Genomic DNA, 14,400 nt, shown 5'->3' on the forward strand with positions numbered 1-14,400 from the left:
AAAGGGGCCTCCAGAGGCTATCAGCCCATGCTCTTCAGATGGGAGCAGCCTGGTTGAGAAATTAGGAAGGCTTTCTGTAGGAGGGGCACTTGGACTCTTGTCCGATGAGTGCCTTCTGTGTTCTATAAACAAGGTGGGAAGGGAACACTGTCCAAGGGCATTTTACCTTCTAGTTAGAGGAGTTGGACAGTATTCAAGTGAAAAGTGGTCATAAGTAGTAATAGATCTGTGACAGGGATAAACAGGAAGGTGTAATGGCAACTGGGGGTGAAGGAAGGCCTCCAAGGTTTGGGGAGGAACCTGAGAAGTGGCCGGAGCCAGTCACAGAAAGATCTGGCAAAGCATTCCAGGCACAGAGTCCAGTGAAGCCAGTTTCCATCAGGGCTGTGGTGGACAGCACAGCTGTGGATATTCCTGTACAAGTTTCTGTCTGAACACCTGTTTTCAGTTTTTTGCAGTCTAGACCTAGGAATGGACTTACTAGGTCACATATATGGTCATTCTATGTTTAAGTTTTTGAGAAGCCACAAAACTGTTTCCATAGTAGGTGCTGGCTTGTGACCAGGAGGGAGGTAATGGTGACCTGGGCAGACAAGGTGGTGACCTGGAGAGAAAGGACTGATGAAGGAGGCCTTCTGAGATGATATGACAGGACTCCCTCATGGGGCCTGTCAGTGAAAGTGAGGAGTTGGGATGGCTGTAGCATCTGGCTGGCTATATGCCATTTCCTGGGATGAGGAAGAAACTTCTGTGTGTGTGTGTGGGGTGGTGGTGGTGAATGGGAGAGACAGACTCGAGTCCCATTTGCCATGTGTGTTTGGGGTGACTGTGGACATCAATGTGGTAGGACAGGGAGGTGGTGGGATGAGGGGATCAGTCTTGATGTGTGGGCTGGAGAAAGATGGGGTGGGGTGGTCACTGTCATCTTAAGGAAATTCATTTATTTTTTATTTTTTAATCTTTTTCATGTCAGACAGGTAATGTGCTGACATCATAACAAGGTTTGAGGGAGGCACACCTTTTTTTTTGTTTGTTTTTGAGGGAGGCACATCTTACACATGCATGTGAAAACCCAATCACAATGTTTATGAGCCACATGAGGTTCATCCTGAGGGATTTTAAAGCCATGAGCCATTGGTGGGATGGTCAAGGTCACTGGAAACCTTTATATGTGCACTTTAGGTGGAATGGATGGGGCAAATGCCAGGTTGAAGTAGTGGACATGTGGATGGGAAGCAGGATGTTGAGGCTGTGAACAGCTCCTTTCAGATATTTGGTTTTGAGTAGGGACTGAAATGAACCAGTCGCTAGAGGGACCTAGGAGGGACTCTTTTAAAATCTGACTGGGGAGGGCACATGTGCCACTGGGACCAACCCAACAGACAAAGAGAAACTGATGCTACAGGACAGAGAAGGGATAGTGGAAGCTTCCCTGAGATGAGAATCAGAGCCCAGGTGGAGAGTGGCCTTATATGGGAGTGGGGAACAGTTACCCCATAAGAAAGAGGGACAGAGGACGGGCGTGCTGCAGATGGGTGGTGGTGTTTGAGGCAGGAGGATGAGGTCGCTTGTCTGATGGCTTCTATTTCTACCACAAAACAAGAAGTGAGGTCCTGAGCCCACAGGGAAGATAGGAAGGGGGCTGATCAGTCAGGATGGGTTTGGTTGAAGGTAACAGAAAACATAAAGCCAAACAGCTTTAAAAATAGCAGATATGGATTAAGAAGTGTAGAGTCAGGCGGGGTCCAGGGTAGGTTTGATTCAGCCTCTCATTCAAGTAAGAGATGGTCTAGTTTCTTGTCATTTTTCTTCTGACAGTGATGTCAGTTTCATCACAAGCCTGCTTTCCTCAAGGTGGCCCCATAGTTGCAGCAATTATAGGTTTCTAGTCTCATTTCACTGCCTACTGGAGAGGGAGGGTTGGTACCTGCAGTGCCCTCAGAGGAGCTGAAGCCATAAAGGCTTCTACTACAGAAGCTCCCAGAAAGTATCATTAAGATACCCTTGATTCCAAATGGGTCATATACCAACCATTTTTCTGAACTGGTCTCTTTGGCCCAGAGGGTGGCCTGGGACAACTGGAAAAAGCTTAGGTTACTTGAATCAACCTCTGTGGCAAGAGGAATGAGGTGACCCAGGGCCTAGTCCTGGGCCAGAAGGTGAGGTCATCCTTCCCCACTTCAACCTCACAGCTGACACATAATGGGAAAAGGATGGTGGGGAGAGAACCACAGTGTCCACCATGGGGGCATTGAGGCTTAAGGAAAAGAAAAACGTGTGCAATAGTCATTTTGGAAAATGAAGAGCAAACATACTAGGAAAATGTGATAGCATTGTTGGGAGGTCTTGATGCCCATTTGGTTGTTGTCATGAAATAAAACAGGTCCAGTTAGTACTACTATGTATTCTCTAAGCTTGTTTGGATGGGCTTGGATCCAGGCACAATTTAGGAAACTAGTTGAGTTTGCTTTTAATCAAGGCTGGGTTTTCTTATTTCTTCTTAGAGACAGGGTCTTGCTCTGTCACTCAGGTTGGAGTGAAATCATAGCTCACTGTGACCTCAAACTCCTGGGCTCAGCAATCCTTGTGCCTCAGCTGCCTGAGTAGCTGAGATTTCAGTTGTGTGCCATCTTACTGTATTGCTCAGTCTGGTCTCAAATTCCTGGCCTTGCTGGGCATCACTGGGATAGTGGCCAGCAAGGGAGACAGTGCTGAGTATCACAAAACTTATAGCAAACTTAGTGCATAAAACTGGAAGCCTGTATGGGCATACATTGTTTTATGTGCCTGGTGGCAGCATGAAACAATGCAGCACCTGTCCTGTTTCCTGGAATCTGTTTATTGGGTACAGAACAGAGTATACGTGCAAGAATGCACAGTAGTCAGTAGTCAGCAGTCAAGGTTAAGAATGAGAGAGGGGACATTATGGCCCCAGGAAGGTTGAGTAAAGGGTAAGCAAGGACATAGGGTAATGGAATATCTGAAGTGGTCAGATAATGGTGAAACCAGAAGAGAGAGGGGGAGAGCAAGTCTGATCTCCTCAGGCAGACATCTCAGCTTCTCTAGCTTTAGCTACTAGTTGATGGCCTCAGCTTTCCTGCACTGCTGATTTCCCCATGCTGGGATAGTCACATACACATTCCCCTGACTGGGCACTTTACCTTGAGTTGGAAGGTCCATGAGAAATTCAGTTTATCTGCCTCCCACATGGCCTCAAGTGATCCTCTCAGTAGGATCATAGACATGAGCTACTGAGTCTGGGTGGGCTGAGTTTTTCTAGGCAAATATAACAAAAGCAGAAAGGGTAAAGAGGTGTTTGCAGGGAAGTAGTTAATGATTGAGCCTGGAGTCTAGACTGAATAAACAAGAATATGAGATCATTTGATTTGGATCTCAACAGAAGCTCAAAAGGTAGTTGGAGCAAGGGTTCTGGAAAATGGGTGAGCTGGGAGGGCAAGAGGCAGGCATCGGGAGTGTGTACTTGAAATAGGAATTTTAGAGGTGGTGCAAATGCTGGTGACAACAGACAGGTCAGTGGATGAACCTGGGATGCACTGCAAGGGGAGGATGTCAGAGAATGGGATTGTCAACCTCCAGCTGGGAGAAGATGGTACTTGGATTAGAACTGGAGATGGAGACAAGGAGAGAAATTCGAGAGGTATTTTGGCTTCATAGGCTGTACCACTCTTAATAGACTGATGGTTGGGTGAGGGAGGGAGAACCATCAAGGATGAGGCAGATTGAGAGGGGAGGGGTGGGCAGGGGCAGTCATTCCAGGAAAGGCCAAGATAATTTCCTTTCAGCCTTGAGTTACTTGAAGAGCAGCTGCAGGAGTTGCTGGTAAGGTGGGTGGGGGTTGAGTGATGTAGGACTGGTGGGACAGACCCGGGGTTTTCGTGCTATCCTGAAGGCCATGGAGGTGTGCCCTTTCTCAGGTGGTGGTAGAGTCTCACAAAGAACCTTAAGGAAATTGAGGTTTAGCTTCAATTTGCAAATAATGACAATGGTTTCCCTGCCCATAGGACTTTTGGCCAGCCCTTCCCATTCCCTAAAGGATGACATCTGCTTTCTTTCTGCTTGGCCTGCCCTATTCTGCTTCTGGGTGAGCTTTAAAGACAGGCTAGCATTGTTCTGACCTCAGGGATGTGCAGACATGTGGGAAAAGACCCAGTTTCTGTGGGATCAAAGATAGTGACAAAGTTTTACTCCCTGGATGATGGCCTGAGCAGTATCCAGGCCCATCTAGCCTCTACTTTGGGCAAGGAGGTGGGCTTTGGGAGAGGGTTCCCCAGGCCTTGCAATGGGGCTGTGGTCAGACTGGCTGTGATGTGTTTCTGCTAGGAGGCAGAATTTGTGGGGAGAAGTCTAAGGGCCAGGGCACTCTGGGAGGCTCTATTGATCCAAACGTGAGTAGGACACAGAGGAAGAACTGGGAACTTGGAGCTCCCAAATCATGCACCTTGCTTGGGCTTTGGGATGATCTGAGTACATGTCTTTTGCTTGCTTATCATCCTCATCACCATAATCATCATTATTTTTACATTTTAAAGCAGGTAACTTATCCAGTATGATCTCACTTCTTTGCCATTTATTGAGTCTTGCCCAGAGGGAGATTAATTTTAGTAAACATTTTCAGCGAACTCGAAAGAAAATGTATTCTGCACTTGTTGGCTACAATGTTCCATATGTGCCAAAATGTGTTGTAAAAATCTTGTGTATCCTTATTTATCTATTTTATTGTAAAATACACATAATGTAAAACTTACCATTTAAACCATTTTTACGTGTGCAATTTGGTGGCATTTTTGTACATTCACAATGGTGTGCAACCATCACCACTATCTAGTTCCAGGAATTTTTCGCCACCCCGAAAGGAAACCTGATGCCCACTAGCAGTCATAGCCCATTACCTCCTCTACCCAGCCCCTGGCAAATGCTAATCTGCTTTCCGTCTCTATGAATTTGTCAAGTGTAGATAGTTCATGTAAGGAGAATCACAGGATAAGTGGCCTGTTGTCTCTGGCGTCTTTCTCTTAGCATAACGTTTTCAAGGTTCCTGTGTACTATAATGTGTATTAATACTTCATTCTTTTTTATGGCTGAATAATATTCCATTGACTTCCAATCCATGAACAGAGCATGTCTTTCAGTTTATTTAGGTTTTGTTTATAGGTCTATTCAGATTTTCTGGGTATTCTTGAGCCAGTTTTGGTAGTTTGTGTTTCTAAGAAATTGTCAATTTCATCCAGGTTATTCAAATTATTATTATTATTATTTATTTATTTATTTTGTAGAGACAGAGTCTCACTTTATGGCCCTCGGTAGAGTGCCGTGGCCTCACACAGCTCACAGCAACCTCCAACTCCTGGGCCTAAGCGATTCTCCTGCCTCAGCCTCCCGAGTAGCTGGGACTACAGGTGCCCGCCACAACGCCTGGCTAGTTTTTGGTTGCAGTTTGGCCAGGGCTGGGTTTGAACCCGCCACCCTCGGTACATGGGGCCAGCGCCCTACCAACTGAGCCACAGGCGCCGCCCAGGTTATTCAATTTTTTGACATAGTATTCTTGCTGGTATTTTATCTGCTTGTTCTTTTTATTACTAAGATAAGAGTGTTATTATCTCTAACCAACTCTGTGATTATGTCTTCTTTGGTTCTGTCAGTTTTTGTATATGTTGTGGATTTTTATGTTATTCTGTAGCAATATACAGGTTTAGGATGAATATATTTTCTGGTGAATCGATCCTTTTGTCTTTATGAAAATATCCTTCTTTAATTCTAGTAATGCTTTTGGCTTTCAAGTCTATCTTGTCAGTTATTAGTGTAGTTATATTGGAATTCTTATGTTAGTGTTCACATAGTATATCTTTTTTTGTCTTTTCACTCCCAAGATTTCTGTTCCTTTAAATTTAAGCTATATTTCTTGTATCAAATACTTAAAAAATCAAGTCTGATAGTTGTCCTTTAATTTGAACATTTAATGAATTATGCCATATTTGAGTTTAAATATACCAGATTACTATTTGTTTTCTGTTTGATTCATCTGTTCTATGTTCCTTTTTTCTCCTTTCTTGCCTACTTTTGGATTAAGTATTTTTTTAGAATTCCATTTCCTCCCTGTTAGCTCATCAGCTGTGTATTCTTTCAGAATTCCTTTTGTGGTTTGCATTAATGCATCCCTGACTTTTTAAAGTACTAGTACCACTTCCTGGGCAATGAAATTCTTTAAAACACCTTAATTCAATTTACTGCTCTCTCAGTTTAAGTACTACTGTTATCATGCTTTTAACTATTGTATCTCTACATGTTTTATTCCCCATAAGACTATATTGTTGCTTTATATGATCAATAGAGTTACTCTTCCTGTTACTCTTCATTCCTTTTGGTTTCTCCATGCTTCCATCTGGGATAATTTTCCTTTTCTATGAGTATCTCCTTTTACTATTTCCTTTCTTTCTTTTTCTTTTTTTTTGAGACAGAGTCTCACTGTGTTATTCTTGGTAGAGTGCTGTGGTGTCACAGCTCACAGCAACCTCAAACCCTTGGGCTTAAGCAATTCTCTTGCCTCAGCCTCCCAAGTAGCTGGGACAACAGCGCCTGCCACAAAGCCTGGCTATTTTTTTTGTTGCAGTTGTCCTCTGGGTTTGAACCCACTTGCCTCAGTGTATGTGGCTGGCGCCTTAACCACTGAGCTACGGACACCCAGCCTACCATTTCCTTTCTTTCTTTCTTTTTTTTTTTTTGTAGAGACAGAGTCCCCTGTCGCTACACTTTATTGCCCTCTGTAGACCATTTCCTTTCTTAATTTCAACATTTTTTGTTGAAGTGTAATTGGGTTGCTTCCCAGGACCTCTTGTCCTTGGTGAGCCCTGAACTCCAGTCTTATGAGACCACTCAGTTGCTCAGCCTTTTGGCTGCTGCCATGAAAAGTTGCTCCTTGCGGGGGTCACCTCTCCACACTTCCCTTCCTTGCAGGATCTTCCCCCTTGAAGTCTTCACTGCTTTTTTTTTTTAACTTCATCCAATGCTTTCACACAAATATTTCATTACTATTTTGAGCAACAATTGCTTCTTCTGAGAAGGTTCGTCCATGATAGGGTTCGTCCGTGATAGGAGAGCTTGACATTTCTAAGATTAGAAATCTTGGGAGGTGCCTGTGGCTCAAAGGAGGAGGGCGCTGGCCCAATATGCTGGCGGTGGTGGGTTCAAACCAGCCCTGGCCAAAAAAAAAAAAAAAAAAAAAGAGAGAAATCTTTTCTGGTTATTTTTCGAGTTTTGCCGTCCTAACTAGTGGCTGGGGAATGTTCAGTTTGTGTGGAACTCAAAGACAATATTGTTAAAATTGCTCTCAAACTCCTCTCTGAAAATGCACACATACATGGCTATTTATACTTATATACATATACACATATATACATGAAAACCTGTACACATAAACATAAAAAACACGTTTATATCAAGGCACACATAGGATCTTTTCCCTTTAACTCTTTGGAAAAGGAATTGAAAATTCTTACTTGTTATATATGATTATTTTCTCAGTTATTTCTGTGGTATATGAATGTCCCATATGATGTTAAGATTATCTTTGCTAAAATGGTCCCAAAGTCAATACATTTGGTAAATTGTACATGGAATCTTCTCCTTGGAAACCACCAATGCACATAATCATGTTGAAGAACAAGACATGTAAATAAACTTATTTCATTATGAAATCCTGTTTTTTTTTCTTTTTTTCTTTTTTTTATTAAATCACAGCTGTGTACATTGATATGTTCATGGGGCATCATTCACTAGCTTCACAGACCGTTTGACACACTTTCATCACCCTGGTTAACATAGCCTTCCTGGCATTCTCTCAGTTACTGTGCCAAGACACTTACATTCCACATTTACCAAGTTTCACATATACCCTTGTAAGATGCACCGCTGGTGTAATCCCACCAATCCTCTTCCCTCTGCCCACCTCCCTCCTCCCTCCCCTCCCTTTCCCCCTTCCCCCTATTCTTAGGTTGTAACTGGGTTATAGCTTTCATGTGAAAGCCCTAAATTAGTTTCATAGTAAGGCTGAGTACATTGGGTACTTTTTCTTCCATTCTTGAGATACTTTACTAAGAAGAATATGTTCCACCTGTTTCCATCTCATGGGATACCGGAGTTCTGTAGATAAATCTTGGAAAACATTGCCTCATAGCAAACCTTAATCCACAATAGCCTGTGTTTTCATCCTCACAGGGGTACAGTGCCACCTGGTGTTTCCTCAGATGGGGGTACTACAAGGGCAGTCTGAAAGTATGAATGTCTGGTGTTGGGTGAGCAGGATTTGAAGCCTCCTGTTACTCAGTAGTTAAAAATAGAAGGCAGAACTGTGGGATACAGTCATTTTCAGTTCTTTGCCTATTTGTGCCTCTAGGAGTTGAAACTGCCTGCTGGGTTCTTTTGTCTCAGCCCAGCTCAGCATGGGGTACCCATGTGTGTTGGTGGAAATTGAGTTTGACTCTCATAAGACCAAACTCTCACTCACTTGACCTACGTCTTGGAAGTCTTGCTGCCCCTCTGTGCAGGTGAGAGGGGGGAGACAGTTGTGGCCGAACACACAGAGCTTCTGCTCAGAAGTCAGAAGGCCTGGGCTCAAGTCCTGGTGTTGAGTGACCTTGGGAGAGCTAACCATGGAGTAGTGGGTGAGAGCACGGGCCTTGGTGTCAGACATACTTGGCCCTTCTGCTTTCTTGCTGTATGATCATGGGCAATCACTTCATCTTCCAGTACCTCAATTTCTTTACATGCCAGATGGGGATAATAAAAACACCCACCTCACCCTCTCCTTGTGGTGAGGAGGAAATAAGATAACGTATATCAAACGCAATACCTGGAATATAGCAGGCACCTAGAAAATGTTAACTATTTTACAATACTTCATCCAAACCTAACTCCTTCACCTGGGTTTGAGGAGAATCCCAACCTTTCATGATGCTTGAGAGTCAAATAGAATCTTGAATGTGGCAAAGAGTTTTGTAAACTCTTGGAGACAAAGAAAATGTCAGGCAATTTTATTTTCTTTGCTGCCCTTAGTGCTGCCTCATCCCTTCTGGCTGGGCAGGGCAGGGTGTGGGTACCACACCAGCCTTCTTCCCTGCTTTTGCTTAGGCTGAACCATCTCTCTGTTACAGAACATTGGCAAGAAGATGTCCTGTCAGCAATTCATTGCCAACTTGGACCAGTTGAATGATGGCCAAGACTTTTCCAAAGATCTGCTGAAGGTACTATCTGCTAAGGGTTCCCATGCCCCTGTCTGTGCCCTGGGAGAGTGCAGAGGAGAGAGGTCTCTGCCCCACTAAACCCTGGAATTGTAGGATTTTATTACTGGGAGCAGGGCTACCATGACTTTGGAACAAAGTTAGAGAATATCCACCTCAACATTTGACTGTTCTAAATTCCCTGAGTTAGCCAAGGGGATATGCTTTGTGAGATTTGTTTTTAGTGCTCCATTATCCTTGCTGCTATCACAGTAATAACAAACATTGCCACCGATTGTCACAGCTCCACCCACTGCCATCACAACCATCATCTTCACCACAATCATCATTGTCATCACTATAAGGAGAAACCCACCCATTTCTCCAACATCACCAGGAATTAAGGGAATCCAGTTTTCTTTTGAGGTTAAAGCCCAGGGTGGAACTCTGCCCTTTCTGGCTAGGTCAGTTCTCCACAGAGAAGGAAGAGGATCAGGTGTTTAGGGGAAGTGGATGATGAATTCATTTTCAGATAGTAGATTTGAAGGGCCTAGTGATACCACAGGGGTAATTGACTAGTGATTTTGGAGGTAAAAAAAATAGAACATTGTCTTCCTCTTCTCGCCATAATTATCTTCTTCTTTGCCATTAGGAGCACTTGCTATACTAAGATATATCTGTATGTGAGATTGAACAATCCTAGTCCCACCACTCACCTCTCCACTCTTCCTTATATACATCCATACATCTACCAGCTTCTCCATCCATCCATTCATCCTCCCATCCATCCACTCAACCCAGCCACTCAACCATTTGCCTACCCATGTGCCCACTCATTCCCCCATAACCTACACATACAACTGCAAACACTTTCACCACACCACACCAACTACTCAGCAAATTATCCATCACCCATACATATACCTCCATTCACCCCAGATAATCCCCATGTGCATTCAATATTTATTCACCTATCCCCCTGCCCACCCATTTCCCCACCCATCCACCCATCTATCCACCAACCCATCCACCCACTCATCCTCACATCTATCCATCTAATCTTTTACCCAATCACCCTTCCATTTATCCACCCATCCATATCCTCACCCATATACCCACACATACACCCCCAAATCCTCCTCATCCACCTGCTATCTACCCACCTTCCCCATATTCATTCACCTATCCACATATCTATTTTCCCACTCATCCACCTGTCCCTCCTCATGTACTACTCCATCCATCCATCCAACCACCCTGTTGAGCACTTACTGTATGCTGCATTCTGGATTATGCACTGGTGATGAACAAATACCTCCCAACCTTCTAAAGCTTACAGTCTTCTAGGGGAGACCGACATTAAATGATCACATTAAGTACCACCTGTACATCTACTCACCCACTCACTTATCCATCCAACAAACAGGTATGAATCAAACACCCACTTTGCCCCTTTGACTGAACAGGGGTTCCCCACTGTACCCACGTTGCTGGAGGTAGATGGGTTTTTTTTGACTCTTCACCTGAACTCCCCTCTATCTCTTTCCTCTTTTCCCCTCTCACAGACCCTTTACAACTCCATCAAGAATGAAAAGCTGGAATGGGCCATGTGAGTAGTACCCATAGGCATGGGTATGGGGAGCCTACATCAATGGGAAGGGTTGGGGATGGGGTGGGGAGCACAGGTTGTACTCTCCATGGTGCTGGTGCTGATCTCTTTCAACCCAGTGCCCTGGCTTTTGTCTGGTGGACCAGCACTCAACATTGAGTTCCCTTTTTGTTGGATAAAAAGTGTACTGTGTTTCTTTGTTTTTATTTTTATTTTTTATTAAATCATAAGCACATAGATCATGTATACATTAATGCATTTATGGGGTGATTTCATATAGAATGTGTACAGTGTTTCAATGCTATGAAATAGATTGAACTATGATGTTAGTTTTATGATTTAACAACTTGTTTTATGTACTGCCACAATTCTCAATGATGACAGCTCTTTCCCCTTCAGGAGGTAGGCAGGAAGAGGCACAGGTCCCCAATAACCTTGAGAATATGATGGTCTTTAGGCGGTGACTGCTTTTAGCAGTGGGGATGGTCCTGCCCCCTAACTTCTTCCCCTGAAGAGGTAGTGAGACCTGGAGGTGCACAGATATCTGGAGATAGGGTTGGTGATGTTGCTGGTTAGGGAAGCTGAAAGGCTCTGGGGGAGCCCCTCCCTGCTCTGCTCTCAAGGCAGCCTGTACCTTCAGGTCCATGCAGAAGTCCTAGGCAGGCATTGGCAGGAACCCAACCCCATGGCTGGCTGTCTTCTGCCAGGGGGCTCGTCTTTAGAGACCTCACCTGCTGGCCTGCTTTGAGGGTGTTGAGGGGTTTGTGCAGCAACTTCAGTCTAGCCATGGGCCCAGCTCCCTGGACCTGGAGGTAGTAAAGTCTCCACTGGGGTGTGGAGGCCAAAAATCAAAGATCAGAAGTCAGGGGTCAGAACTGAACTGAGGGGAGGGGCCAGAGCTCTGGGTCTGTGATCTGAGATTGGAGCGTCCTCATCTCTGCCTCCTGTGGCTGCTCTTTCTCTCTGGCCCTGGCCCCTAGTGGAGTGGTTGGTGGGGAAAAGTCATGACGATGGGGGTTTGAGGCCTCTTTGGAGGTAGTGCTCAGGCCTAATACTTTCCTAGTGATGAGGAAGAGCTGAGGAAATCTCTGTCTGAGTTGGTGGATGACAAGTTTGGGATGGGCATAAAGAAGGTGACACGCATCCTGGATGGAGGCAACCCCTTCCTGGATGTTCCGCAGGCTCTCAGTGCCACCACCTACAAGCACGGTGTGCTGACCCGGAAGACTCACGCTGACATGGATGGCAAGAGGAGTGGGTGTCAGGCCAGGGGAGGGGCATGGGGAGGGATGCTGGCATAGAGGGTCCTACCCCCACCCCCCGGCCACTCCTTTGGGGATGCACTTGCAGAGGGGAGGCAGGGTAGGAGACATTAGGGGTGTGGTTGCGGCCATACTACCTGTGCTGCCCTCCCTAGCGCCCCGTGGGAGGCGTGGCTGGAAGAAATTCTACGCGGTGCTCAAAGGGACCATCCTTTACTTGCAGAAGGTGAGAGACAGAGGCCCTATGCAGGAAGGGCCTGCTAGTCCCATCCAGTCCCTGCCCTGTGGTGCCCAGAGGGTTTTGGGCACCACAGGGGAAAAGCCCCTTTGGATACCTGGGGCTTGGGCAGATGCTGGGTCCTTCCTGACTTGGGCTTACTCAGGGCTTTGGAGGTTTAGGGAGGGGGTCTTTGAAATTCCCAGTGGCTCAGTGGATACCTAGTGTAAGGCCTGAATAGCCTCTGGGACAAAGCAGGGTACAGAGGAGGGTTGCCCTGAGTGATCTTATTTGGGTAGGTGAAGCATCCTAGCAGCAGGAACTGATGTGGAGGGATGGATAGGGAGAGGAAGTGAGGGCGTGCCCAGCACACTGGAACTGCCGCAGAGGCTCACCCAGCAACCCCTATCCAGGATGAGTACAGGCCCGATAAAGCTCTGTCAGAAGGCGACTTGAAGAATGCCATTCGCGTGCATCATGCTCTGGCCACCAGGGCCTCTGACTACAGCAAGAAGTCCAACGTGCTCAAGCTGAAGACAGCCGACTGGAGGGTCTTCCTCTTCCAGGCACCGTGAGTGGGCCCAGGGCCTGCAGCATCCACTCTGCAGTGCCCGTTCCTCGCCTTCCCCTGTGCACCAGCACTCAGAGAGAGCATGTGCACTTGACACAGACCAAGAAATGGGGCCCCAGAGCAGTGGTTCTCAAAGCGTGATCCCCTGAGCATCACCTGGAAACTGGGTAGAAGTGCAGTCTTTCTGGCCCCACCTTAGACATACTGAATTAGAAACTCTAGGGGCCCAGCAACTGTGTTTTCACAAGCCCCACAGGGGATGGTGAGGCATGTTGGAGTCCCTGAGGGATGGGGTGGTGGCATCTTCGGGAATTATCCTTCATTTTAAGTGTGGGAAATAGGTGGGAAAAATGTGCCCTGCAGTTGACCTGTATGGCCTTCCACTGCCCTATCCTTCTGTGACTTAAGATAGAGGTTTCCTGTGTCCTATGAGCTTGAAAGGAGGGAGGCCCTAGATGAACCCCAGGGTTAGAGTGTCTGTGGTGGCAGGCAGTGGGCAGAGCAAGAGGGTTGTGGCAGCATCCCCGGCTGCCACTGCCTCTGATGATCCCTGGCCCATGGTTGCTAAGGCTACTAGCCCTTGACCTGGGCAGTTTTATTTTCACATGAAAATCCAGGTTGCCTGGGAGCTGGGAAAGAAGGGAAACCCCTGACAGAGCTTTGACCAGGCCCACCCAACCACTCGCCCTCCCTCTCTCTCTCCCTCTCTCTTTCCCTCCCTCCCTCCTTCACCCACCTGTCTGAAGAGCCTTAGTACCTTATCTGCGCCAGGCCTAATGCTGGGTACTGGGCCAGTGGACAGGGAGTCCTCCTGTGGAAGCCAGGACTCTTTTCTTTTTCCTCCTGTCCCCAGAAGCAAGGAAGAAATGCTGTCCTGGATCCTTAGGATCAACCTGGTGGCAGCCATCTTCTCGGCCCCAGCCTTCCCAGCTGCTGTCAGCTCCATGAAGAAGTTCTGTCGGCCCTTGTTGCCTTCCTGCACCACTCGCCTCTGCCAGGTACAAGCTCCAGGGATCATGCCGCCACCTCCCCAGGCTACTGCCCCCAGACCAGCTCGATCTATAGGACACCTGATCCTGGGCTGAGAGACACCAGCCATTCCTCCACCCCAATGTACAGTGGAAGACTGAGGCCACACACCACACAGAGGCCTGGCAGGCTCTGGCAGATGGCATGGGTGTGCTTCTGTGGCAAGGAAGTGCATCCCCATGGATGTGATCGTGGATCTGTGGTGTTATGTGCATCTGGGCACAGATGCCAGAGCAAAGAATGTGTGTCACAGGGAGCTGAGGATAGATGATACATGACTGACCCTTTGTCCAGTGTTTAAATGTTTTATTTGTAATCCCAAAATACTTTGACTCATCAATACTACAGGTCTTCAGGGGGTTTTGGAGAGGAAAGGATACACGGTGGGCCTGAACTTGAGAGGTTGAGGGCAGGGGACACTCCAAACTCTCTGTCTTTGTCAGCTGCTGGCCCTTTTCCACTGGGCCTTCCTGGCTTCT

At 46.5% G+C, this 14,400-nt stretch overlaps 1 protein-coding gene and 1 pseudogene across 2 annotated transcripts in view; one reads left to right on the forward strand and one right to left on the reverse strand.

The window, feature by feature from the left end:
• PSD2 (pleckstrin and Sec7 domain containing 2) overlaps positions 1 to 14,400 on the forward strand; it is a 56,321-nt gene that overhangs the window by 35,241 nt on the left and 6,680 nt on the right. For both annotated transcript variants that reach the window (XM_053566449.1, XM_053566450.1), the window contains 6 exons: positions 9,168 to 9,257; positions 10,799 to 10,842; positions 11,906 to 12,096; positions 12,260 to 12,330; positions 12,735 to 12,892; positions 13,746 to 13,890. In XM_053566449.1, the coding sequence (XP_053422424.1) occupies positions 9,168 to 9,257; positions 10,799 to 10,842; positions 11,906 to 12,096; positions 12,260 to 12,330; positions 12,735 to 12,892; positions 13,746 to 13,890 (699 nt within the window). The remainder of the gene's footprint in view (positions 1 to 9,167; positions 9,258 to 10,798; positions 10,843 to 11,905; positions 12,097 to 12,259; positions 12,331 to 12,734; positions 12,893 to 13,745; positions 13,891 to 14,400) is intronic.
• On the reverse strand, positions 968 to 1,104 carry LOC128569444 (uncharacterized; annotated as a pseudogene).

Source organism: Nycticebus coucang, chromosome 17, assembly GCF_027406575.1.
Source record: "Nycticebus coucang isolate mNycCou1 chromosome 17, mNycCou1.pri, whole genome shotgun sequence".
NCBI lineage: Eukaryota > Metazoa > Chordata > Mammalia > Primates > Lorisidae > Nycticebus > Nycticebus coucang.